General features: G+C 43.4%; 1 protein-coding gene across 4 annotated transcripts; it reads right to left on the reverse strand.

Moving 5' to 3' along the window:
• Window positions 1–27,805, reverse strand: lamb2l (laminin, beta 2-like). Of its 4 annotated transcripts, XM_053849857.1 has the most exons (36): window positions 27,731–27,789; window positions 22,736–22,881; window positions 20,997–21,076; window positions 16,149–16,318; window positions 13,636–13,771; window positions 13,095–13,168; window positions 12,769–12,957; window positions 12,292–12,355; window positions 11,983–12,185; window positions 11,801–11,921; window positions 11,451–11,639; window positions 11,196–11,375; window positions 10,751–10,863; window positions 10,352–10,431; window positions 10,071–10,227; window positions 8,575–8,715; window positions 8,145–8,306; window positions 7,871–7,992; window positions 6,643–6,763; window positions 6,273–6,465; window positions 6,065–6,208; window positions 5,677–5,908; window positions 5,446–5,609; window positions 5,128–5,352; window positions 4,840–5,054; window positions 4,673–4,769; window positions 4,220–4,592; window positions 3,628–3,812; window positions 3,120–3,367; window positions 2,841–3,056; window positions 2,294–2,438; window positions 2,020–2,227; window positions 1,103–1,244; window positions 861–1,037; window positions 630–795; window positions 1–557 (listed from the first exon to the last, which is right to left on the reverse strand). In XM_053849857.1, exons 3-36 carry the CDS (start codon window positions 21,025–21,027, stop codon window positions 421–423), a joined length of 5,520 nt encoding a protein of 1,839 aa, XP_053705832.1. In that variant the 5' UTR covers window positions 21,028–21,076; window positions 22,736–22,881; window positions 27,731–27,789; the 3' UTR covers window positions 1–420. The 4 variants fall into 4 exon arrangements, with proteins under 4 accessions (XP_053705832.1, XP_053705833.1, XP_053705834.1 ...); XM_053849858.1 differs by lacking the exon at window positions 22,736–22,881 and having other exon boundaries at window positions 27,731–27,805; XM_053849859.1 differs by lacking the exons at window positions 22,736–22,881; window positions 27,731–27,789 and adding an exon at window positions 22,397–22,611.
• Between the last annotated feature and the right edge of the window lie 120 nt (window positions 27,806–27,925).

The following is a 27,925-nucleotide window of genomic DNA, read 5'->3' on the forward strand; positions in this document are numbered from 1 at the left end:
CATCACGAATGAAATAGCAGATAACAATATTTCTTTATACTTTAATAATAACAATCAAGTTTAATAAAAAAACAGGAAAAAAGTCCATCTTTTGAGGAATGTTGGGTTTAAAATAATAAAAAGAAAATCTCAAAAGAGCATTGTGTTCAAATCACAAATGCATGACAACAAACTGAAATATATTTTCTGTTGATGATAGCAGTTCATAATAATAGACTATACAAAATGGACAATCTTAATAGCTTAATGACATGAAGAGCACCTGGATTTGTGTATCTTACAGTACAGTGACATTGGCATTTTGCTGGTTTAACACTGAATGTGTGCGGAGTGAAACATCAAACAGCTGTTGGCGAGCAGCATCTCGTGTTGTCGTGTTTTTTCTCGTCCCAGTCACATGACTGGCTGGGGCGCCGGTCGTCACACACAGCTACTGTACAACTGCACCTGTTCCCTGATGTCATCCCGCACCTTGGTGGCGTTGTGCTTCAGCTGGTCCAGCTCAGTGCGCTGCTTCTCCAGCCGCTGTTCATTACTTCTGAACTTCCTCTCCAGTTCTGCACACAGTTCAGATGGGGACCTCTGCTGTAAGCAAAGGAAAAGGTGCCAGTTTGCATTTCTAAACTTACTTCTGAGCTGCTCCAAGCCTTTGTTAGCTTTGTTCAGCAGGTCCTCCGCCTCCCTCTTCATCTCATTGGCTATGTTCTTGACACTGCCCAGACCTCCAGACTCTCCTCCGAGAGAGTCCACCTTGTTCTGCAGCTCACGATACCTCTCCTCTGTGTCCTTGAGACTCTGACGTGGGGAGGAATACAGGTTGAACTACTCACCGTCTGCCTCTGCTGTTTGAGAGCACCTACCTGGTCCAGAGACGATGCCTCCCGCGTGGCGTTTTCTGCTTGTGCTTTGGCCTCCATCGCCATCTCTCTGTTCTGCTGCGTCTTGTTCCTCAGACCTTCCACTCCCTGGGAGAGGTTGGCGAGACGCATCATCACCTCCATCTGCTTGTCCTCCAGCTGCGTCAGCCTCTCATCCACCTGTCCACATGTGTCCAAGATGAAGCAGCAAACGAAAATAAAAACCAGGACTGTATGTTCCATACCTCCGCAGTGGCATTTCTGGTGCTGTTCAGGTTGTTCTGCGCCTCTTTCAGAGCCGCCTGTGCTTTCTCAATGGCTTTCTCCGACACCTCCAGCGCCTGCTTGGTACTGTTGGCCAGGTCCATCACTCCCTCTGCTCGGACCCTTCACAGCATAGTAGACAGAAGCATCCTTTATATTTGAAGTAAACACATTGCACCAGCAAACCTCTACATCCACCACTACATCCATGAGAAGCTTTAATAAATACAGTACACACGGAAGCAATGGCATTACATTCTGAACCATCAGGAGATGGACACCACAAGAGGGTGCTAAAGACAAAAATGAACCAGCAGGTTAGAAACCATGAGTTTGTAGCCTCTACTGCCATCTACTGTTTGAGACAGGTCATTGCAAATAATATTTAAAAATATAGGTCAATAATATTTGGTTTAAAAAGTGTTTACGTAAACCCTCCTGAGTACCTTTGGGGTCTAGAAATTTACTTTGTATATTTGAATATTACATATTGACTGGACAATATTCTACAGGATTTCAGTAAAATAAACGACAGGTGAGCGATTACTGCAGATGATAAAAAATCCTTTACATGCTCATTCATCAGACAATTAAAAAAAGTAAATTAAAGTGGAACAAAGAAACATAAGGTTAATATTAAATTATCACTGACATGGACATGAGAGCAGGTTACAATCACAACCTCAATGTTTTTGAAATATGGGAAGAAATCTGAGTGCCTAGATGATCGCCCACAAATCCATACATTAAAGACCCGGTTGCCTGAATCTAGACTCAAACGCAAGACCGTGTAACAGCACTAACCACATACCACCAAACACAGTGCAATAAATAACTTTCACAAGTACATGACTTTCAGCTAAATGAAACTCTACTATCACAGATTGTTGTGACTCACTTGGCTTCTTTTGCATCTTCCAGGAGCTGCTTAGCCTTGCTGATGTGTTGTGCTGTCTGGTTCACGATCCCCTCGATGTCCGAGATGTTGGTCAGACCCTCCTTTATCTCCATGATCATTTTGTCCACAGTCGTCTTGTTCACAGGAAGTTTGATGGACATGACCTTCAGGGCCACCTTCTCTATGCTCTCTGGATCTGCTCCCTCCTCTAGAAGACAGCATCATAACAGTCACACAAATGTTGACGGACATCCAGGGGAACCGAGGAACATACCAGTGAGGAAATCTTTGATCTTTTTAATGAACTCTTTCAGCTTCCTGTTGGAGTTTTCAAAGTTCTCATTCTTCTTCTGGGCCTTCTCCAGCGTGTTCATGGCCTGGTTCTTCACGTCTCGGGTCAGAGAGGCAATATCCTGGAGCTGAAGGAGGAAATGACACATTCAAATTATTACCATGTTTTATACACATTTATTTGTTTATCTATTGTTTCTTTGAGAAACAATATGATTATGGCAGTTATATATAAAAGTTTGCTTTGCTTGGTTACCAAGCAGGTGACTGTATTATTAATATTTTTAAATCATCACAATCTTAATACAAAGTAAAAGTCTTTTATTATTATTATTATTATTATTATTAGACATTTTAATGACTATTTACTTTTAGTTAACTTTTATTAAATAAATCCATAGTAATATGCTATAGTAATATTATAACACAAAAATATGCCAAGTTTTATGCATTATTGTGTGTATGTGCTTCACTTTTTAAGTGTGTTATTCTGCATGAAAACTATACAAGGATCAACTTTTCCAGCAGACCTTTCTGGCGATGCCTTGTAGCTCCTCACTGGCTGCGTTCAGGCTCTCTGTAGCATTGTTGGCGTAATTCAGCGCCGTGGTTGAAGCAGTCACGGTCCCGTTGCATCCCTCCCCTCCACACACAGGCCTGCCCTCATCGTCTCGGCAGCCTGCACCTCCGCACTGACTGTCGTCACAACTTCCATTGGTGCTGGCGTTTCCCCGGCCACCACACACCTGAGGGAGGCAGCGCAGTGATAAGAACGCGTGGAACAACACGACGACTGCTGGGGTTCTCACCTTGTCGCTCAGATGGTGCACCTCCTTTTCCAGGTCGTGGGCTTTCTGCTGAAGCTCCTCCAGAGACTTGTTGTGAGCCGCTATGGTGCGGAGGACCTTGTCTTTATTGGCGTCGAGCAGGTCTTCAGCGAGGGAGCGAGTCTCCTCAGACTGCTGGACGGGACTCTGAGGACCAGACACTGAAGCGTTGCACTTCTCCTGCGCAGCTACTGACTCCCGGTAGTACTTCTTCACTTTCTCATACTGATCTTTGATGACACAGGAAACAGTTTGGATTCACCATTGGGAATTAGGTTGATGTTGAAAGTGAAGAGATCTGAGGCACTAAATCATCCATTTCATTTCAAGTGTTTAAGGGATTGTTTCATATATAAATATAAATATAAATATAAATCTTTTTTCTATTGATGATATCAATGTGCAATAAATTTCAAACATTAGCAACTTATGTCATTGTTGAAAAACAACTCTACCTACGTGACTCACAGCAGATGAAGCTACTGTTTACCTGTAAATCCTGAGGAGAGGTAGTCGTCCATCTGCTGCTTCTTGTAAGCTAAAGTGCTGTTGAGGTCCATCATCTCTCTCTCCAGGTCAGCCAGGATACTTTTCAGCGCCTCCTCCTCCTCCGCCGTTGCGTTCAGCTCTCGTGCTACTCCCATCAGACGCCCATCAGTCAGAGCTATCTCCGCTCTGGGACACACAGAAACACTTATTTCTATCTAGAAATAGATGATGCAAGCTGCCCCTGTCAACCATTTATTGGAGTTCTGATCCGTTTTCAGAGGGAACATTTGAAATTATTTTTAAAGACATTTTTGTCATTTTAAATTTGTATTCTCAGGCATGTTCCGTACAGTATCAACAACAATAATAGGTAGAAAAGACACTATATGATTTGCTGATAATTTCCATGACATAAAAATATGTACTTAGATTTCACTATTGTGAGTTTATATCCATTTTAATAGTAAACATGAGAATGAAAGACATTTTGTATTATACAGTTATACAGTTGATGATCAAATATTAAGATAACCATGTGAAATATGAAACTACATACCAGCAGTAGTTCTATAAACTACAAACATAGCACTCACCTCAGGTCATCAATGCTGTGTCCAATCAGCTGATAGAGGCGATCGCTGTCCTGTCGACTGATCAGATCCTGCACCTGCTGCAGCTTCTTCTCCAGGTCTTTCAAGCGGCTGTCTCCCAGACCGGGCGTGACGCCGCTCTCCAAGATCTTCTGCGTGGTGTACTGAATGTGTTCCAGGTCTCTTTTGATCTGACACACCGCATCATCCCAGAGCTGGAAGCAGGCGTGACACTGGACACAGTTAGGGAAGAGGCCAGTGTATCCCCGGGCACACTGGTCACAGTGTCGTCCTGCAGCTCCCTCCTTGCACTCGCACGCCCCGGTGGCCCGGTCGCACTGAGCGATCTCTGAGCCTAGAGGGTGGCAGTTGCACTCTAAACAGAAGGAGGAAGATGTAGGAGTTGTCAGCAGCAACTTTCACATTCTAACCACTAATAATTTCTTCTCTCAATACCTCGACACAGGACCTGAGGGTCGCCCCAGTGGAACTGCTCACACTCATTGCAGTTCCGACCACCAAATCCTTGTTGACAGTGGCACTGGCCTGTGAACTGTTGAGGAGTGCATCAGCATCTATGAAGCCGTCTCACTTCAGGGTGTTTTCGGTCAATGCTCCCTCACCATATTACAGTGCGCCCCCAGGGAGTGCTGCATGTCGCAGCCGCAGGGTTCGCAGCCTTGGTCCTGCCCATAGTTCCAGTGGTTCGGAGCGCACTGGTCACAGTTGTGACCAGACACGTTCTCTCTGCAGGGGCAGGCTCCCGTCTGACGGTCACAGTGACACTGACCATCACTACAAGCTGACTGAAGCGTCCCGGCGGTCACACAGGTGCATCCTTGTATCGGACGACACAGAAAACAGCACGTCTCTCACCGGCCAAGTGATAATTCTAAATCATTCTCACTCACGCCTGCAGTCATGGGCCAAAGCGTTGCCGTAGTAACCATGCTGGCATTCTGCACAAGACGGTCCATCTGTGTTGTACAAACACTTGAGGCACCGGCCGGTCTTGGGGTCACATGAATCTGGGTCTTGGGTGTCGATATTTCCGCTGCAGCCACATGGTAAACACTGTCCACCCGCTTGTTCTGGGTTGCCATAGTAGCCAGGAGCGCACTGGTCACAGCGCGGCCCTGAATTGGGAACAGGAGGAAATCACGGACTACAGCAGGCGAGGGTCACAGTCAATCATTTCACTAAGGTTGAGCGTGGTGTCTGACGCTCACCAGTGTATCCCTCCCTGCAGTTGCAGATGATGTGATTAGAGGAGGCGTCAGGGTGGCAGGAGTGAGCGTTGAAATGGCTGGATCCAGGGTTCCCCGGGCAGGGGCACGGCCGGCAGTGCTCCCCAGAGCCAAGCACTGGGTTTCCATAAAATCCATCCTCACACCTTCACACAAATAACAGTGAAATGATCCAACAATCAAATAGCTCAACACAAAAACCTCAATAGTTACCGTTCACAAAAGTGACCCGTGGTGAAGTCCCTGCAGCTTCTACACTCTCCAGTTAGGGAATCACAGACGTCTGCATGTCCGTTGCACTGACAGGGGCTGCAGTTTGGGAAACCCCACTGACCGGGCTGACAGTCGGAGCACTGGCGTCCAGTGGCCCCCTGCCTGCACTGGCACTGACCAGTGACTGGGTCACACTGGTGACTGAGAGAACCCTCTGAATGGCAGTCACAAGCTGGAAGAAAAGTTTCTTATATCATACATAACATAACTCTTTCTAAGAAGCCAATTCAATTGCACTTCAGCAGGTTCCACCACCACCAATTTGAATTCAGATTCAATCATCGCTACAATGCTGTGAGTGTCTGAGGAGACTGCAGATGATGCTCACCGGTGCAGCCTTGAACTCCAAAGCCGAAGGTCCCTGGGGCGCAGCGGTCACAGTTCCTCCCCATAACGTTGGGCTTACATCGGCACTGACCTCCGACCTTTTCACACTCACCAGTGAGGGAGCCCTGCGGGTCGCACTCGCAGGCTGCAGTGGGAATACTTGTTACTGTGGTGTCTGAGATGGAGGAGGGAGAACATCGGTGGCTCACCCAAAGCGCCGTCATGGATGATGGAGGAGATACTGCAGATGAGCTTGGAGCACATCTCAGCCAGCTTCGGCATCGGAGTGATCATGAAGGAGTCCAGACACATGTAGCGAATCATGTCCTCGCGACGCTGCTCAGCTTCAAGTTCAAGGCCTTGGAAACCAGGAAGTTCCGTGTACTTTGGGATCAGAACAAGCTGGTGGTAAAACAAACAAGGACACGTTAGATATAGCGAGTTGTTAAAAGACACGTTCACCATCAGACACTACTTTATCTGAACATTTTTTTTGGCAGGCATGATGCGCTTCTACCACTAGAGGGTGCCATCGCAAAAGAGAACAGAAAGACGACCACTAGTCCAACAGTTACTTACTGAGTCGATCAAGATAAAAGCTGTGAGATGCCGATGTGTCACATCATGGCGCTGGAACCTGATGGCAACAATGTAACGATTGCTGGGCTCGAAGCAGAAGGGCCGAGGCATCTTGACGTATCTAGGGCAAAGATAATGTCAACTTTGGCATGTATTTAAAGAACTTGTTTTGTTTTTAAACAATCCAACAAAAAGAGTAGTCGCAGTATTGGAATCAAGATATGACATTTACTTCCATTCATTTGCTGCCAACACTTTCATTTTACACGTTTCCAATTAATATTTAAATAAAAGGCACATTTATTATTTAATGATAAAAATACATTTTTTAAATATGTTGCTGTTTAATAGAAAACAATTAATTTGCATCCAGTTAGTGATAAGTAAAACATGTAATGTGTCACAATACCAGTGTAAAATCTAGAAAAAAAAACATATTGAAATTGAAGGAAACGTTTAATTTCAGGGGAATTGCCAGTAAAAATAAATACAATTTGACTAAATTCAGGTGGTTAATACTATGATTAATCCAAATGAGCAAACTCAAAATGTGAATAATGATGTTTGAAAACCTTGCAAAGGTACATAATACCATTAACACGTCACTTTTTCCATCGCTCATGAATCAGTATCTAAACATATGTTGTTTTCTCAGCTCTTTGTTTGCACACGCTTTGCTGAGCTTGCTCTGCTAATTGGTTTTGGATGATGGAGCAAGCACAGAGTCCAACGAAAGGCGAGCGGCAGTTCCGATCCGGACAGAGACGCTCCTCTTAGTTCCAGATGAATTGAGGCTCTGAAAGGTTTTTCAGCAGGATGCAATCAAAGAGACTTGATGTTGAACAAGCTCTCACTTCCTCTGTTTCTCAATGACACCCCACTCTATACTCATCTCCACTTAAATGAATGTACGATTGTCAAGGCTGTTTGAGAGCATGCGTCGCTTTAACAAGTCCCAGTAAATCCTTATCGCAGGTTTCCATCCAGGCAGCCCAGGTATGTTTGCCTTCGTATCAGAGAATCAGACGTGCTCAGTGAGGACTTGCCTGCAGCTACAAGATTGGGCAGGTCGGACTGATAACAATGAGTGATGCAATTCTCCTTGAACTTGGAGCCTGATCAAGAGTTGACCAGATCCTTATTGACACGAACAAACATGGTGACCTCACTGCCCCCTCCTGGGAATCTTGCAGCACTCGCAGGCTAACAGGTGCGTTGTGATGCTTACCTGTGGTGATGTGGCAGCGTCACTGTGTAAAGCTGCTCTGTTGGTAAAAGATTTCCACATCGAAGACTGGACGGCAGCATGACAGACGTGATGCTGACAACGGCCTCCCAGTTCTCTGTGGACTGAAGTCCCAATGTCAAATTGGTGAAGCAGAACAAACAATGCTTGGAAACAAAAGAGGTAAAGAAAGAAAAGAAGGAATGTTACAATAGAGGGGAAACAGAGAGGAAGGTGGGAAGAGGACACACAACACATAAGGCACTAAGACACGCACTTCCGGTTCATAGCGGATCATGATGTCGTACTCCATGGCATAAGGAATGTCGCTGATGGTGAACACGAGGCCGGCGCCATCTTTGACTCGCGCAAAACCAGGTCCGGTCCAAGTCACCATGTGGCTGGGAATGTGTTCTCTGTGGGCAACCCGCACGTCAGGCTGGCGGGAAAAAAAATGTCATTACTACAGAGCTAATGAGAGAATACTTCAGTTTCAATTGGAAATAATTGTTAAATCCTGTCATATATAGATAAAAAAAGTCATTAATTTGACTTTTATTTATACTAAATATGTCTGGAGCCAGTGAACAATATCTGGAATTTTGCTGCTCCATGCTGAGTGCTCGCTCACGGTATAAGAAAAAAAACATAAAAAATACTTAGTATGTGATATGGACACTGTTGTTTTCACCTAAGTTTGAACCTACCGTTTGCTGCAGCTGGCGAATGCGCCTCAGAGCTGCACGATGCTGCTGTGAATTGGAGATTCGCCGGTGCCGCCGGTGACGCTTCAGCTGGTTATTGAGGTGCTCAACACAGTCAGTTTCTGCCTGGGGACGAACTTGACCCTGAAGACATAAGACACTTTTACTGTTTAAGAGTTCAGGTTGTGGACAGGACAGTCTGTTTAATTTATGACGGCTCCCCGAGGGCTCAAACTATAGCAGCCAGAAATACAAGTAAGAAGCGAATATTCTCGCTTGTACATGGACAAAAGACACACCCTGCTTTGTGTTTTAAAGTGGGAAAAGAAATCTGGTTTATCTTTTAGTACTTGAGAGTAAGGTGACACTACTGGGGTCAGTTTGGGGATGGTGACTGCGACATAAACAGGCCAGCAAACGTGAACATGCCTCTCAGTATGTGTCAATAGAGGCATTTTCTAAAATCACCACAGATGTGGCAACAAATCGGTGGTCAAACATGACAAATAAGTGAAACATTACTGCCACTAGGATCAGTGAATGATGAGGCGATATACTCCAATCACCTTCAACACATCAGCCTTCAGCTGCAGCAAATGAGAATGTGTACTTTGGGTTTCAATCGGACCACTCCTCTACTGTTCAACGCACCTTCCCTGAGGTTTACAATCGTTCAAAGTTCTCCTCATAACAATCATAGGTCAATATTTGACACATTCCTGAAGCAGCCTTGTCGCGAGTGGGGTCTGCCCGAGCATGCCGAGCAGTCGGGAAGAGCAGGGTCCTGAGAGCACAGAAGGAGAAGAAAAGAAGAGGAAAGAATTTGTGGCAAAAAGTATGGAGGAAGTAGTTGACAGTAAGGGCCCCCTTACACATGGACACTTCAGTGTGTCATTGATCCAAAATTGATTTTTTTTTTTTTTTATGAGAAGGCATGCACAAAGCCAGTTCACTAACCATATACTAGTGGTTGAGACCCAACAGATAACCAATATGCAAAGGCAAGTAATTTTGACATCTTATTTCTAAAAATAATTTTTACACAAGTGACTCACACATATACACCACTGTTATTGAATGTGAGTTACTTAAGATCCAAAATAGATGAGTTTTTGCACAAATATCACTGGAGCACTCAACACGCAAAATAGAGTGACACGTTAGTGTGTAAATACATGTGGTCACATGACTAGAATAGCCATCAGATATGACATGTTAAAGCCGAATGTGAAGGGGGCCTAAGAGTGACAGATAGCAGGAACAGACTTGTCAGAGTGGAGGACAAATATTAGGACAACGTTTACCTTGTCACATGAACTAACACTCGAAGGATTCAGTCCAGAAATCGGCCTTCGCTGGGGTCATCAGTTCACGAGTAATGTAGTAAAGTAGAAGAAGAACTAGGTCTTTCTATTAACTTGGTGTTATTGTTCTTATAATTCACTCGATAACAATCATATGAATAACCGTCTCGATAAACTGTTCAGATGAGAACTCACTGGCAGAATGGAATCAATTGGAGAGTGTCCAGTGGCATCTTCTGCCTCATACTTGTAGTGGTCAAGAGGAGCACAGAAGTAGCCGGGCTGCACGTCGGAACACTGTCGACCAGTCAGGTGCCTCCTGCAATCGCACTGCCCGCTCTCCATCATGCACCTGGGGTCGGAACAACACTGTGTTAATCCTCTCACGCCTGGAACTTGACAGAATCAAACTTCGACTACCAACATAGAGCAAAGAAGTTCAGCTTAAATGTGTCTCACAAAACAGCTAGCGATACCTGTTGTTGAAGGCGCCACCAAAGTCACAGTCACATGGTCTGCAGCCTGCCAGGTCGTTGCTCAGTCCCCAGTACTCAGGCTGGAAGGACATATTTGTTTCTTTATTCATTCCTAAGCAAGTCTGTTTATACATCACATTCTCTGACTGTGATAACCTGAGAGCTTTGGATGCTGGGTAAGTGGGGAGGGACTTCCAAGGCTTCATGAAACAGCGGCCTCATTTTCCAAGCGCACTAGGTGCCACTCTCTGCTCTAAAATTGTTGTATTTGAACCACCATTTCAAACCTAGAGCGCCACCTACTGATCTCTGAAAATGAGGACACTGTTTCATGAAGCCTCATCAGCCCATTTGAATCCAACCATTATGGCCTCACTTTATAAGGGCACTGGTTCTTACCAGACACTGGTTGCAGTAGCGACCGGTCACATATCGCTTGCACGCACAATCTCCACTGATCTGGTCACATGGTGCATCCATCATGATTATGCCACGGGGGTCGCAGTTGCACGCTGCAACAGACGTCAGTATATACATGATTACATGATGTTTTTTTATCTAATATATACTTCTTTATATTTCTAGGGGTATTAATATATATATATATATATATATATATATATATATATATATATATGTTTCCAGGTACAGTCATGAAAATGTGTATCATCAAAATATAATGACTAGAATATGAGTCTTTGTTCTACACTGTAATAACAGCCGCCATGGCTGGTCTTCTGTCTGAGGCGCGAGACACCTTTTGCCCTGCTGTAGCTCATTATGGGCTTCGCCTGCTACCGGTCCTGAAGAGAGCAGTGAGAATAATGTCTTGACAATTACATACGCTGACAGCCAAGTGGGTCGTTCTGGCTCAGACCATAATAGCCCTCCTTGCAGTCGTCACACCGCAGCCCCTTCACGTGAGCTTTGCAGCGACATTGTCCGGCAATCATCCCCATGTCCAGGTCGGTGTGACTGTCACAGACTCCGCCCTCCAATGACCCCACCGGGTCACAGTCACAAGCTGCAGATCAAAGGGCACGTGGGTCACCAATCTGATGGTTTGCATGTCCTCTCACTGCTGTAAAGTTGAACTCACCAACACAAACACTTGGGTCTCTAATGTCTCGGTTGTGGTCCTGGAAGTAGAAGGGTTTGCACATCTCGCAGTTGCGTCCCATTGTGTTGTGCAGGCAGTCGTCGCACACTCCCCCACTAACGTTCCCAGTGGCCAAATACACGGCCATGTCGAAGTGACAGCGCCCTGAGTGGCCATTGCAGTTACACTCTGTAGAATAAAAAGCAATATTAATCCATAAAAATCACCTCGACACCAGTAAAGTGACACTTGCTTTTTAATCAAAACAGTTCATAAATGTTCTCACTGCATCACTCAGAACTAACTAAATAGCTGGAATGATGCTACCAAACTCATTTGAGTGTTCTCACCTCTGCAGGTGTGAGGATTTTCCACCTCGGCTGGCCTCCATGGCAGATCTTGGTAGAACTCTCGGCAGCGCTCACAGTTCAGACCCTCTGTGTTATGCTTACACACACAGCGTCCATGGATCTGGACGACGCTGACTATTAGACTTGGAGATTTGAGAGCAACATGACTGACAGAGTCTTACCATGCCTGTCTCCCTCGTGTCCACTCCCGGCACTGGAGCGCACTCTGAGGCGTGTCCGTAACAGAAGCAGCTCCCTCTAACCACCAGCTCATAAATAGCATAATAATATTTCTGCAGAACATCTGAGCGTCGGTCCAGCAGATCATCTCCGAGAGTGTTGAGCTTGGTCAGGTTGATGCGCAGGTTGGTGATGCGCAAAAGTTCTACAAACAAGTAAAACATTCTGGTCATAATTCACTAAAAAGTATGAAGCTGGTTGAAGAAAAAGACGTTTTACATCATCACACACTGATGTTAGCTTTTACACACCTTGGATGTCCAGACTGTAGGGGTCTTTGACAGAGATGGCAGGATCCAGCACTTTATAAATGACCTAAACCAACAGTGAGGCTGTGTTTACACTCAGAAAACACATGAAATATTTATTTCCATCAGTAATTAACAAGAATACAGCCTTTTTAAAAACTCACACGGTAAAGACAATGTCTTCAATAGTGTTTTCTATTAATTATTTGCTCATTTACTGTTAATAATGAGTAATTACAGTGTTGTTTACAGAGAACCCTCAGTATCTAGCCCAGGTTAAATATATAGTCAGACTGAACAAGGTGCTGCGAATAAATATGAAGAAATAGTACATTTATATTCCCTAAACTAAAGTGTGACCAAGAAAATCCAATACAAAAAAAGGTTTGTTTTCGGATGCGTTTGTTTGGTATGAACCTTTAGTGGGAAGTGATTGTTGTCAAGGCAACACATTCCAGATGCACAATTGTCTAATCTTACCTCTCCGTTCGTGGAGGGTTCAATGTCAGAGTAGCGCTCCTCACAGATGATATCGTTGATGTGCCGGAGGCCGTTGGCTGGAATGCCAGGAAAAGTCTTTGTGCAGTTGGAAGCAAAGTAACGATAGGGACGCCATGTTCTCCCGAAATCTGCCGATCGCTCGATCATCATGGCGGCTGGGCGGAAAGTCTAAGGTGACAGCAAGTGATGAACAATCCTTAAATCAACAATGACAGCAGACGAGTTGGTGTTTGTCAAAGAGCTGGCACATGCCGACACTTGTGCTGGAGAGTCGCTCTTCCACACGAGTCCATCATGGGACGTACCTTGAACTTCATGATGAGATGGGTGAAATGGAATTCAGCCTCCAGGTTCAGTCGGATGCTCACGCTCTCCTGTCCTGAAGAGGAAACAAGTGTCAGTCAGCATCAGACCGGCACGGGTCTGGATTAAAGGATTAAAGATGAAGGGGAAATTTTAGATCATCTTGTATGAGTACATCATGTCGCTACGTCTTGCTTCTTGCAATTACTATGAATCACTTCTTGAAAGTTATTGTTAACATAATGATTTCAGAACAGAACAATTACAAAACAATTTTATCATTGAATTTGGACTCACAGCACAATGCTATCTATTACATAAAAGTACAGTGATAGTAGTATTTTTTTATTTGTTTATTTATATTCAAGTGAAAAAATAACTTATGTTACAACACACTTTTCCAATAATATTCTCATAATATTAGACTATTTATAATAAAATTGAAATAAATAAATAATAATACTATTAATTCCGTTGTTAAAAACAGTGCAGTACTGAATACTTTTGAGCAACAGACTGTATTAGAAGACACAGCACACGAACCATTCACAGACTGCCACCAGGTGTTGTCTCCCTGGCTGTCCATCAGGTAGATGACATTTTCAATCCGATGGCTGTTCCTGTGTCGGTCCGGGTGATAGCGGTGCTGGGAGTTGCATTCGAAACACTTGTCTGACTCCTAAAAAAACGCCAAAATTCAAGTTAGTAATCATGTCAGACGACTACTGAGCCCACTGTTTCCAAAACATATATTGTGAATATAATGTCATTTAATCCATATTTCCTCTTACTTCAATGACCCTTTTATCTACTTGCTACAACCTGTAAGAGGAAAGAGATGCAGGGCATGGGAACGACCAAAAAAATGCGGAGGCCATTGTCAAGTTGAGTGGTAGGTAGAGGGAGTTGGGGTGAAGAACAAGAAGCATTCCTGGAATGAGTGGCGCAGGTAAGAAAGCTCTCCAACTGCCTGACAAAGGAAGGGGCACGCCAGAGCAGAAGAGATGCTCGGCAAGGTTGAATAGCTTTGGTGGAGTGACGGGGCCTTGAAGAGGGGAGCTGTGGGCAGAAGAGGAGTAGAGATGCTGGGACGCTGGCACTGAGAAACTTCAGCTTCTGAATGAGGCTGTTGTCAAGGGTGACTACCCTGCTAACAGGAGAGTGAGCTGAGGAGAGAAAAGAAATACCTCCGACATGCTGTAAGAGTCGAGCGTGTCTGTGGCTGCCTGCTAATGTGTGTGACCAAAGTTCCCACGCTTATTTGTTAACATCTACATTAAAGTCAGAAGCCGTTTTTCTCCGTTTACCACCCGAGCAGACAGCCATGAATCTGCCGAAAAGCTCTCCTCACACTGGACTTTTATGAGGATTGAACTTGACTGGCTGATGAACTTGAACGGTCGTGCTCTCTTATATACAATACATCATCTTAGTCATGCTCGGATGGCTCAACTACGAGTCTGTCAACAAAACACAGTCATATATTGATGGAAAAACACACCCTTTTTCACACCGCAACAGCAGCTTAAACAAGGTTCTTCTTTTTTTCTGTTCTCCCTCATACACAGACAAATTTTCAAACCATTCTACAATTTTCATGAGGTACGTGAAAAGTTTAGGAGTAACTTGGATCACCATCTGGGTCCAGGATTCTTTTTCATTATTATCGTCTGTGGCCCAGTAGGGGACTCATTTTCCTGTTCATATATTCACTTACTTAGTCCATTAATTCCTCCCTCAAACATCCAAACATGTCCATCTAGACCAGGCTTGGCCAACTTGCGGGGCTTGGAGCACGTTCATTAACAGTCACGGTGTCATGGTGCGAAGACTTGGAGCGTCATCAGATCCACGATCAACACGACTGACATGACTTAGTTCCAGGTCTCACTTTGTCACTCCCTAAACTAAAGGTATGGCATGTGTTTCGCCCATTATTCATTGTTGATGGTGGTGAAGTCATTCAGTGGAGTGAGGATGACAGGCTCCAGTCTGCAGCGTCGCTCACACACACACAGACCGGGGCCACGTTATTGGTGGCATGAGCCACGTCACAAAAATATACAAGTAAAATAAATAGCACACACATTTCTATCTACGCCGCTTGATATTTTGAGGAGGATCACAGTAAAATGTAAGAATTTTAAAAATACATGCACAACAGACATACGCCGGACATGAACCATCATCCTTGTGACACCCAGGGATGTGCTTTAACCGCTATACTAAGTCACGTGACCAGCTGTTCAGGTGAGCCTCACAGCCTGACATGTTTGTAGCATGTGGCTCTTTTCAGCAACACAGCAAAACAATGTGGCTCTTAGCCTCGGACTGGTCTAGACAGTTACTGGTTCAACCAGGTGGGTCCCTCAAGTGGCACACAGGTCTTCAGCATGGATGATGCGATCTCAACACAAAAGCTGAGAACAGGCCAGGACTGGACCAACACCAGTGATTGATGAACTCCTGATTATTGAAGGAGCCTTGCATTTGGTGTGGTCTCCTTAAGAAGCTGCGAACAAATTGGCAATGGTCCATTCTTGGATTTATGTTTTGACAAGTCATATCCTGCCTCCTACAGTCGCTCCTCACTAATCAACAGGTGTCCATCACCTTTACCTGGAAGTAGGAGATTCCTGTCCTCAGGCAAAGACTTGCATGAACACTCAACTACATGTTTGGAGTCAGTGTTGAGATATGTGAGTGCAGCGATGTAAATATGACCACAAACATCCCAAGGACGACTGCGGTGTTGAGTAAAGAGGCAGAGCGGTTTGTGTGGCAGAGATGCGCTTGTTTTGAGGGAAGGACCTTGTTCATAGGCAACAAAGAAACAATCACACCAGCTAATGAAGGTTGAAGAGAGTGAAGGATGGAAGAAAGAAGCGTGGCGGGAAAACAAGACTCCACATTTATCTTGATGACAGGGGGGCTGGTGTTGGGCGCATGGTGTTGAGCTAGAAGGCAGCAGGGCTATTGAGAGAGTGACCTTGTGGTGTGCAGATCAGCTACAATTACAAAAAAGTATGACAAGAGTTAGAGTATAGATGAAAGACCTGAAGGTGGCTGACGATGCAGTAGTGCTCCGGACCATAGAGGCCACAAGTTGAGGAGGCGGTGAGGTTGACAGCTCGTCCTATCAGAAGGTTTCCAGTTGCAGGATAGCAGCTTCCTTCTGTGCATCCATGAGGGCCTGATGGCAGGTCTTGTCCCAAAACACTGACAGCTTGGAACACACGAAAGACAAACATGAAAAGTTAGTAAAGTAAAAGTAAAGTGATATTTATCATTTTCCTAAAAAGACAGATGACTTGTCATGTTTGATGTACACTGTGGCTTCTATGGGGGGGATGGCAGTGATGGTTACCAAAATAAGAAACATTTTTACAGAGCAACAACATAAACTGATGTCGAACTCGTATTTAAAATGTAAAATGACCTCAGTAGACATGTTGAGTACAGTTTCAAGTTTTAGAGATTGTATTTTATGTATTCATTTATTGTTTTACTGTTTTTGTTTGTATTGTTCTTCAGAATAAGGTCACTAGTTTAGCTTTGGATGACGTCTTCAAGAACCATCAAGACGTCGGTCGAACCATCACAACAAAGAACCATGTTACAGGAATCTGACTTAGTCTCTAGTGCCACAAATAGTAAAAAAGCTTTGGAGGACTTTCTGTTGATGTGGTTGTACTTTTTGACCGTGTCTGACATCCCATAAAGTAATTGCCTTAATGGGTTACTCGGGTGTCTGTGAAGAAGGAATCACACACAAACACTGTGCATCAATGATTTTAGCCTCATCCCTGTGAGTCCAGGGCAGCGGCACGTGTTGGATGACTTGACTGCAACCCACTCTGAGTTCAGCCTTGAACAAAAGACAAAGCTCAACTTCAAATGAAAACAATAAATCATTCCAACTGCATCACATACACTGTGTATACACCGATGAAGTATACGAGATGTTGAGGGATTTACGAGGGATTTTCGCAGTGTTGACCTAAAGAAAACAGAGGAGGTGGAACAAGTCGCAGCATGATGAACACACCTACGACAGGTTCAGACCAGAGGACGGCTTCTTCAAGCCAAATGTTTGCATTACGTGCAGCCATGATGTCATTCACTGGCCGGCGCTTCATTGAATAATTCAGTTCACGGAATTTATCTACAGTCATTAGCCGGTCTTCAAATAATATAATTTCATGGGGAAAATAATCTCACTCCAGAGGTCTAACAATTCATTTGTAACTGTGAAATAATGACCTGGATTAATAATGTTTCTTTTCAATATACGTTGATTGTGGATACAAACAAGTCAATAATAAATGGAATTCGCATTTTATTTTATAAAAAAAGTGTGACCAACACCTGAGACTGACTTAGCAGCAAGTTAACCACTACAATATTCATAAAAATAAAGTGTAACCATGTTGAATGTAAATTAATCCTGAAGAAATATAGCCTTGCACGTTTGTAATTTCTAAATAAAGTGTTTCCTCGAGTTCAATGAGCAGTGGTCAAACCTACGACTCTCAATTTAATAAACAAACAACACTCATGATGGCGGCTCACTGGACTTGAGGGTCCTCAACAGTCGGGTGGAGAGATTCGTCCTTTTACTTCACCTCGACACGCCCAACAAACCGCAAACGCGAACTTTTAAGTGAACATTTCTCGCTCCGCGGCTTCCACTACGGCATCGCAGTTTTGTTTCGCGAAGATGCGCGGCGATGACGCCATGACGTGACGTCACAGTCGCAGACAGGCAGATACAACCGACTGACGATAAACCTCTTTAGCATTGTTAGAGTGCAGAAAAAGATATTTATGTTGTGAAATGTAATGCATCGCTTTTTGTAATATACATATAATCTGTTATTTACTTGCTAGCACAGATCGACGTAGTTGGATCATAGGTATATTAATCGATTCATCGATCTACTCGATGAATCGTTGAACTCTGGCCCCTGCACACTGAGAAACATTTTAGAAGCTTCAGGGCATTTTCTGAATTCCAGTGATCCATGAGCAATGCTTCAATGATATATTTGCAGTTCCACTGAAAGTGGGTGAAGTTATTAAGTAATTCCAGTGCACCAATTCACCAGGACTGCAACTATATTAATCCAAACTTTTGTCAGAAGCTTCGACAAATGTTGAAGAATGCTGGTTCCATGTAATGTGCATGATACTTATTCTACATCTGTGCTGTTTTCTGTATGTGTGCAGTCTATGTTGTCATTCTCAGTTTGTTTTTGAAACCACCTGTTCTAAAATGTGTGTTTTTCACCTTATCTCGGGTGGAATTACGTCTCCAGATACGTTAAAAGACTCATTCTTGCAAGTATCCCCTTCATGTACATATTGGTTTTCCACGAACGCCCCTAAGTCAAATACCTCAGTTAAGAACACTGAAACTGATTTGAGGCGAGTTTCACTTGACCTCAGTCATCCGCGATGAATTGACACAATGACTTCATTCGCTTGTCAAATAACGTGTCCTAGATAAGACAATGGAACACTGTCAATGAAGCTGAGACACAGGAGAGTGTCAGTACTTGAACTAGGCTGCACTTGTATTTTTGCAAGAATTTAGTCAATATGCGTGGAAATAATTCCATGTATTTGCTCTTCTTGAAATTAAAGAAAAATATGCAATGCAAGTGTATCTTATATAATATAATATAATATAATATAATATAATATAATATAATATAATATAATATAATATAATATAATATAATATAATATTATATTATATTATATTACATTATATTATATGTTATCCAATCCAACAAAGACCCCTAACCGCACTCACTGGGTGGGCTGCAGGATCTGTATCGCGTACATGGCTTTCACTTGCCCTGACTAGCTCAGAGAACCTGTGAGGGATCGTGTTGCCGTCGGCTCTCATTAGCTGTGTGTTTTCAGGCAGTCATTTACTGCACATGGTGTCAAAACCCGCTGTAACATTAAGGTGTGAATCTTTGCTGGGACAATTTGTAACTACAATTACTATAAGCAATGTTACATCCAACATATGCGCTGACTGATCGACAGTTCCACTGCAAGCACGGACATATCTATGTTTGCATTTGGTTTCAAGCCATTTATAGTCTATGCAGAGAAAACTGTCTCTGTTTTCACTGGTCTTTCTTCACCTAAATCGAGAGCTTTGTCCTCTTGATAAACCGGATGGGATATCGAAGAGCGAACACACAAACCCAGCACCGATCGCCAGTTCAGTTCCTGGAGAGCCAGAGCCAAAATAGCCGGGACCATTAGCCACCTGCAATATTGACGTGGGAAACAGGACGCTAACATCTGGATATACAAAAGCTGGCATCGGAAAAAAAACACACACCTATCTGCATGACAGTGTCGACAGCAGATTTGGAAGCAGCTCAAGATATTTGGCAGCAGCTGGTTTACCAGTGTGTCATTAACACGTTTCTGTAGCATGCGGCAACTTCTGCCTGAACACAAGGAAAAAAAGAGGTAAACACACCCGAAGGCTTCCAGTCTCCCTCTTGTCTGCGGCACTATGGTCGGAATGTAGTGGAAAATGTTATTCATTACAGGAAACATTCCAGGTGTCAGTGAGGAGGTGAGGCGCACACCTTCGGCTCTGCACGTAGGGTCACACTCGGATTAAACTCCTGTGTGGGGTGCAGAGGATCTGGGTCCATATGGGACATGTGGGGTGGGGCAAGATGAGCAATGCAAACGGCACCACATGCAAGGAATAGTGGACACTGAAGGTCATGAAAGGTTGAATTCCAAAAATCCAATTTAAATCTCATCGATCTTGTCAACATCGCTGTCTTTCAGAGAAGAATTACAATAACAGAATGGGAATTATTATAGATAATTACTGTATCATCAGACCTTATACATCTTCAAGCTGATGGCTCATCATATTTACCCACAATTACAGTAACAAAGAAGCCTTCAAATGATGTATTTTAATTGAAAAAAAAATCTTTATTTTCAGAACCGTTCTCAGGCTTTCTTATAAATCTATTGCAACAAAATCACTGAATTAAATATCATGTTTTAAAGAAGTGATATTGCCAATTTCTTTTCTGATTTTATTTTATTTTAGATAAAATAAAAACAGATTTTATTTTATTTTACAGTACAATGTACCAAGGCACTCTCCTAGTTGGTGGGACCATCACTGACAATGGCAATAAAAGCTGATTGTGTTTCTGAAATCATTTTGACTTGAGAGTGGAATCTTTCAATCATTCGTGAGGTGACCCAAGAATATTCCGCATAAGATAACTATCTTCAGGCAAAGGAAGGAACTCCACGATAACCAGTCAAGCGACTGAAACATGCACACACACATAGTTATACTGGCCTCAGGTGCAGAGCTTTATAAACAGTAAAAGCTGCCACACTTTTCATCGCAGAGGGTGCATTGAAGGAGAGCAGCTTCTGCAGCATTTTCTAGTTGTGTTTTGCGAAATTACAGCCAAGTAACATGGTCTTGTTGACAGGTGAGGATCTGATGTATGGCGGGGACTCTGTATCAGTCTTAGTCATAGTGAGGAATGAGCTGAGCCAAAAGGCAAAGCTCCCGATTTACAGGTCACTTAAGGTTCCTACTCTCGCCTGTGGTGATGGACATAAGAAGATCGTGGACAAGGTAGAGAAGGCAGACTTGCTGTGGCAACCCCTGAGGGGAAATGCCATGAGAAGAAGAAGATGAAAAAAGCGTATTATACTGCTGGATCTGCTTGTTACTGAACACATCTTTTGACAGTTCAGAGTCTTGAATGAAACTCTTCTCGAAGGAAAGCCAGCCAGAACAGGAAAAACAAAAGTTTTACTGAGTAGAAGTGAGAGAAGTCTCTCCTCATGCTGAAGGTCAGGTGTGCCAGAAAGCTTCCACTCACCCAGAGAGAGGAGGATCAGACATGCAGCCATGGTGGCGTGCGGCTTGTCCAGATGTTTGAACTGCAGACTGTCCCTCTAGCTGTCGGACAAAGACACACACATGCTTTAGTGACGAGAAGAAAAGAAACACTGAAATCAAGACCATAACTGGTTATGACATTCACCTCGGGGTAGGTGACCTTCACTTTCTTCTCAGCTTTATAATCTTTGTGAATACTTCGCTTCAGTTAACATATTTTTTTAAACAAAGCAAATGACAACTTTTAAACATTTTGATAGATTATCTGATATTTTCATGACCGTACAATTTTACATATTGCATATGCATGAAGTAAAAACTATGGCACACATTATGCAGACATTGTTTATTGTGCTTTCTCAAAAAAACCTATTTTAACAATCATACATGATATAAATTATAATAATTAAATTATATCATAACTATACTAACATATATTGTCGTGTAGAAACACATCAGTTACATTTTTTTCAAGTCAGCACGTGATAATAAAATAATCAAAAAATGCTTCTTTCTGCTTCAGTATTGTAACTGGGTTGTGCTAAAAACCTTAACCATCGGCTGTGTTTATTGGACTGGAGTACATTAACATATAAATAAATACATTGTTAACTAGTAACAAGACTTTATGGACAGCCAGTATTTATATAGTTTTTTAACCAACTGTTATTGCAGAGACAAGTAGCACATTTCAAATCAGTCAGCATCCAGATGCAACAAGTCCAAGGTCACGGCTCTCGGCAGCAGGTCAATAACATTCCTGCTCCAGATACAAAACCGGTTCACACCACATTATTCAGAAAATACAGTTTATAGATGACTGGATGATAGAGCAATAGCTTGGTTTGGATTCAAGCACCATGAGCAGGGCAGACCTTAATGTCTGGCACTGTAAAACACAGCGATCCAGAAGACAAAGGCTTCCTTTCTCCTCTGCTAAGGGAAGACATGACAAGATGACGGCTACCTATGGACAGGGAGCCAGTTCAGATGGCTGGTGAGGATGTTATCTGATGTGTTTCCTGTGGGGGCACTGCATGCAGGCAGAGATTACAGGGCAGATTGCGAATCACGGAAGAGTGATAACAGCTACACTCATGACTGGTAATGTACCTGGATCCCTCAGTCACAGCGGCCTCTCACGAGACAACAAAAAGTAATGAGCTTAACACTTCACTTTGTTAAAAATAAAATGTAAGAAAGGGACATAAATAGTACATGTGAGTAAAAAAAAACAATCAAAGCAACACTTCCTAGAGCGAAGCCTGACCCAGAAGCCTGTTCCACCGGCAGCACACACACCATGCACCTGATCCAAGTGAACCATTAACAAAAGTTCATAAAGGACCTGACGTTACCAGCCAGTGACTCAGTACTCACACAGTCGCGGATCAGCCCACTCCTCTGCGCTGCCTGCTCAGAACTGCTCACTCAGTGTGCCTCGCCACTTCCTTTTGTCAGGGTGCATGTGCGTGTCGATTCCCGTATCCTGACAGTGGACATGTGCTGCCGCTGTACCCCAATGTGTGTATTTACGCGTGCATGCACATGTGCGCTGTGTACGTGCACCAGAATGTGTAAAATAAACTTGAAAGTGCAAGTGGTGGCGGTGATGTGAAAACAGAGGGAATACTGACGGCCAATTGGAGGGAAGGATCCATGCGGGACCCCCTCCCGCCCAGCCCCATCCGCCCCTCCCGTCCCTCCACTTCGGCCTACCTCGCTCCCTCCAGCGCTTCACGAGGGCGTCGGGGTGAATGGACAGCTATTCTTATTCTAATTTCGCTGTCACTCTGTGGCCCAGTGGCTGAAAGAGGGGACTGGTCTCCAGGCTCATGGAATGCAGCGGCCCTTTCTTCTGGACACTGAGGGAGAGTGGGAGACAGAGCGGAGGCCAGAATGGCAGAGAGGGAGAGTTAGAGAGGATGAGGGGACACTGGCACGGAGAGACATGTGGGCTTGCAGGGGTAAACTAGGCCACGGAGCTTTGCTGCAGCCACGTTTATGGCACCAGGAGAGATAATAGTCCTCAAAACTGAAGATCTGAAATTGCTCTCAACAACTAAAGACTCTTTCATGTCGACACAAGGAGCAAACATGGGGTTCACATTGTTGGAAATGGACTGCATGGTGCAACTAACTTCCTTTGAACGGCCTGTCAGTTTAAGTTAACGGCCAACAGTTGCTTTGCGTTCACAAGGCTGCGTCATTGCACTGGTGCTGTTAAAGGTTTTGGTTTCTTTGCAACAATGGAACCCCAAGAGGCCAAGGCAATTCTGCTTTAGAAAAAATAGATTCACTTTACTTCAAGGTCTCATCTATCATGCATAAGAGTTTCTGAATGTTTATAATCACGTATGACGCCTTCTAATGAGGTTTATCAAGTATTATCTCAAATAATATTATAAGATGTGGTTGCGGTTAAAGGCTTTTGGAACTTACTAACTTACTCATTTTACTTACTCCAGTTAAATAAACCTTGTAATAAGATATCACACATGATTATGAACATTCATAAATCCTCAAAAATAATAATAAATGCTCTATGATGTCTCAAGAATGTACTAATAATACATTATAGATGAGACCTCTAAGAGAAAGACTTTCTTAAAATGTCACTACTCCCCACAAAAATCCAAATTAAAACGCCAAACGTGTGCTCTGGAAAGTACAATGAAAACTACAACCCAAGCTTGTGAGCTCATGAGACTCTTCCACGCCGTCATTACATCCGTCAAACCATCAAAAGCGAAGGGAATTCCAGACAAGTGGATAGAAGCCACGGTCGTGTGCAAGCATGTGTGTGACTATGAGGGAAACTCTGTGGTCTGTGGAGCTGCGCTCCATAAAGAAAACAAGCACAAAGCAGCCTTCACAGTCCCGTTATCTGCTGGTGTGACCTCTAACCTGGAGAGGCAGCTTCAGGCTCATCATGTCACACAGCTCCCACCCGGGACGCAGAAGAGCAGATATGCCAGGACAAGTTTAAAGCCAACGAGGCTTCATCTATGGCTTTACTGATGTGAAAGAGAGGCATATAGCCAGGTGACCTCTATTTTTAATACTAAAAAATACACTGATACAGCACTTTTTAGAAGGCTGTAAAGTTTGCAGCTCTGCTTTAACAGCCCAAGCCAACGTCTGAGGCATTATTGTGTTTATAAATATGCTATCAGTGAACACCATCAGTGTTATCAATATGACCAAATTAGACAGTTGCAGTTGGGAAAGAGAGGTCCAGCCTTGAAGAGACTGGGCTGGACTGCACACAGACACATCAGTAAAAGCTAGTTCCTGTCGGCGCGGTCGGACAGGCACAGCTGAATGCACCTTAGCCCAAACAACATCCAGCTCCCAGATCACGCTGTACAATAGAGTGATAAGGGGCAGCAGATGTCTGCTCAGAATCGCATCACTTCCTGTCAGGAGACTGAAGAAATAAAAAATACCAATGTTATTGACTCAAATATGCAGAGGAAATGATTTTTTTTTTATGAAAACAATGAGGAAAAGAAGCAGTTCATTGATTTTTTTTTTGTATTTGAAAAGCGAGGGTGCAGAAGTCAGATAACTCAACCTTTTCCTCACTCAATCTCAAAAATTCTAGCCACAATCCTGATCACGATTTAATGAATTCTTCATTCTTCATTTCATCAAAAGGAACCTTCACTGTAACTCAGTTTAATTGAACAAAAATGTCTAATATCTCCACTATGTGACAAATAAAGGACATCTAATCCAATATATTGTTATGATTACAATATAATGACAATACAATTTTTGAATTCATGTACTGTCGAACATTAACTGGCAACTACTGACTTGGAAGAGAAGGCTGAGCATACTGTGCTGGAGTGAAGGATTTGTTGCAGTTCACCTCAAGAGAGTGCACTATAACTTTCCCTCAGATGGCAGAATGTATCTTTGCTACTAAAACCAAGACGCCACAACAACACATTGGACCACCCAAACACACCTTTGACTCTGCAGGTTAACCACAGTGTCAAACTACCGAGGGGCTCCCTTTAAACATCCCTCTGAGCTGAAGGAAATCTCTTAATTCTGTTGGTATATTTACTTTCATATGAAAAAGCTGAAGCTCTCGGGAGATTAAGGAGAATGGGGTGACATCCCAGCTCTTAAAAGGCCTGACGCAGACTTAAAAGCAAATATCTAATACTTTTGTCTGTGTGGATTATTGAGCTGTGTCACACACTTTCCACGTTAAAAATAGTCCTTTGTGTCCACAGTGATTTATTGCTGATATTAATCTTTAACCTAAGTCAGACAGTCGCGCCCACAAGACCATCAAAACGCTGATGTCGAGGCGTGACCAGACACTCGCCAGTGAGTGTGCGTCTGATCACAGAGCAAGCCCCGAGACAAAAGCTCCACGATCATGTTTGGACTAGAAGGAGCAGAATCCAGACTGTGTTTAGGACGGCTTGCCACAACCAAGGACACAAGTGCGCGTCCGGCTTCATTGGTGCCTCTCAATTCTCCAGATGTGAGATTGGGACTGGCTCCCTGTCCAGGGTGTCCTCCACTTATAGCTCATTGACAGACACGTTTGAGTGCAGTGACCCACTCCAAACGGAAATACCAGTTGATGATTAACAGTGAGGCAGGTGCCAACGCTACTTCGCTAAAATACTCATCTATCTACACTGCTTCCTGAATAGAAAAAAATGTACATGATAGTCTTCAGTCCTGATGATTCAAGAGAAACCGAGGACTTTATTTGCCCTCAAATCACCATCAAATTCATAGCATCTGTGCACCCAAATTTGCAAGGATCCTGTCTCTCTACGTTATTGTTATTATTCCTATTCTTATTAGTAATAGTAGTACTATTACCGATGCACGGATATCAATGAAATCCTCATGGAATATTGACAGTGAGTAGAGGAACAGACTCTGTTTTGGTGGTGATCTGGATTTACAACTGAATCTACAGAGTTTTCTGTGGAGAAAGGCTTCGCATTCACACTGCTGCCACCTGCTAAACTCATTGGTATCAATGATATTTCAAGTGCTAAAAAAACATTGAATTGTTTCGATAAAATGAATGTATGTAATTCATATTAAGACTGACTCAGTGCTCTCCTACCTGCCTGTGCTCTCTGTGCTTATCTGATGAACACGTATGTAAACAACCACGACTAACCTTAGCTCTCCTTACAAAAAACAAAACAATATTGATGTCTTAAAACAATAGTGACTTTGTTTGGAACTCATATTATAATTTGCAAAACATGACCGCAAACAGAAGAGTGAGTCACTGGTCTTATGCTAATGAAGTATGTGGTTTAATGCAGTCTGAGATTATGGAGTTTATGGAGGGAAGGAATGGTGTGGCATTATTTAAAAAATCACCACCATTTCTTCATTAGATTGAAAAAAAAAGTATGATGCGGATCAATTTGCATTGCTAAATAACCAAACAACTATTTACATGAAGTAAAAACATTCCTTGGTTGGGTGAGATTAGCACAACAATCATGTTGCACAAAAAATGTCAATGAAAACAGCAGATTATTTCAACCAGACGATGAAGAAACAAAAGAATATCTTGTTGTAAGATGAACTTGACCACCTTCAAAAAAAAAAAAGAAAAGAAACACGGCAACATGGACGTTGACAACGGTCAGACTGAGGGGCTGCGATGTGTCCCTCATGGTGCCAGTTTTTTGAGGGACTCGTGGATCCTCTTAACCCTTCAGGTTGAGGTTGATCTCAGCAGTAGGGTAAGGGGCCCCTGAGCTGATTAAAACTAGACTAAGCCTAAAGGTCTCTGGGAACACAGACTGCCACACACATGCATGCCCCCATCCTTTGAGAAAAGTATGTGATGAAAACCTTTCATAGCGTCTCACTGAATTCGCCCGACTAACTTGCCCTTCAGGCAGTGCCACACACAAGCAAAGACAGTGTTTCGGTCTGCAGCTCAAATGTGAGTATCACTCGCAGCTCGCCATTAATCTGAGCTGCTGACTAATCTGCTAGGAATGTGTGCAACAGTGACCAAATCTACCTCAGTGACCCACTCAGCAGGTACTCGCAAGAATGTTCGGAAATGTGAAGGAAGCCATTCGTGTGCTACGAACAGACCTGGGAACATGAGTTCACCATCTCGACTGTGACATTTCAGACTAGGTGTTCTGTCAATCTCTTCATTTCTATTCACAGTCAAAACGTGAATTGACTGAATTTCTTTAACAATGACCTTTCACTTCAGAACCGGCTGGGTCTTTATGACTGTATTAACGTGCCAAACTAACTGGACTCATCGCGACCCATGTCCACCTGCCATCGTTTTGATAAGACTTTCAATCCTGCAGACCCCAAAAGAGCAGTGTAGTTTTGTCAGGTCTGATCAACATGATTTAATATATAATAGAAGATACTACTAATGAATCTAATTTTAAAGACACTTATAGACAAGAAATAGTTGTAGTAAATGAGTCTGTGTATTAAATATCAACTGGAAAAATATTCAGTATGGCGCCGGAAAATAATAATAGCAATAATTACAAATAGAAAATAGGTATATATGTTTTTAAATTTAAAAGTTTTATCATGAATGTCCTAATTGATGACTATAAAAACGTGGCAGCGCAAGATAAATGCGCTAAAAATAGAGGCGCAGTAAGCCCGATTTCTTTGACTCAACCTGCGAGTCCCAAAACCGAAGCAACAAACGGAAAGCCTCACCTGCTCCCGCTGCTCTCACTGACTTTCTCCTCCACTGTCTCGACCTGCTCAGACTCGGTCAGCTGGCGCTCACAGTCCACAGGTCCGACAGGGGGGGAGGAGCCTCCACCGACCTCAAGACTCACTGCGCGGGGCGAACACGGCGCAGGTAGGTCCCTTCCTCGGAGCCAGACCCCACCCAGCCACTGCTGAAGA

The sequence above is a fragment of the Synchiropus splendidus genome, chromosome 18 (genome assembly GCF_027744825.2).
Source record: "Synchiropus splendidus isolate RoL2022-P1 chromosome 18, RoL_Sspl_1.0, whole genome shotgun sequence".
NCBI classification, from domain to species: domain Eukaryota; kingdom Metazoa; phylum Chordata; class Actinopteri; order Syngnathiformes; family Callionymidae; genus Synchiropus; species Synchiropus splendidus.

Coding starts and splice junctions, on each gene's coding strand:
- lamb2l (XM_053849858.1), bottom strand. CDS start 21,027: ATGGCTGCATGTCTGATCCTCCTCTCTCTGG. Junction 7,993..8,144: donor TGATCCGCTATGAACCGGAA/GTGCGTGTCTTA, acceptor TTGGGACTTCAG/TCCACAGAGAACTGGGAGGC. Junction 4,770..4,839: donor TGGGGGCGCACTGTAATATG/GTGAGGGAGCAT, acceptor ACTCCTCAACAG/TTCACAGGCCAGTGCCACTG.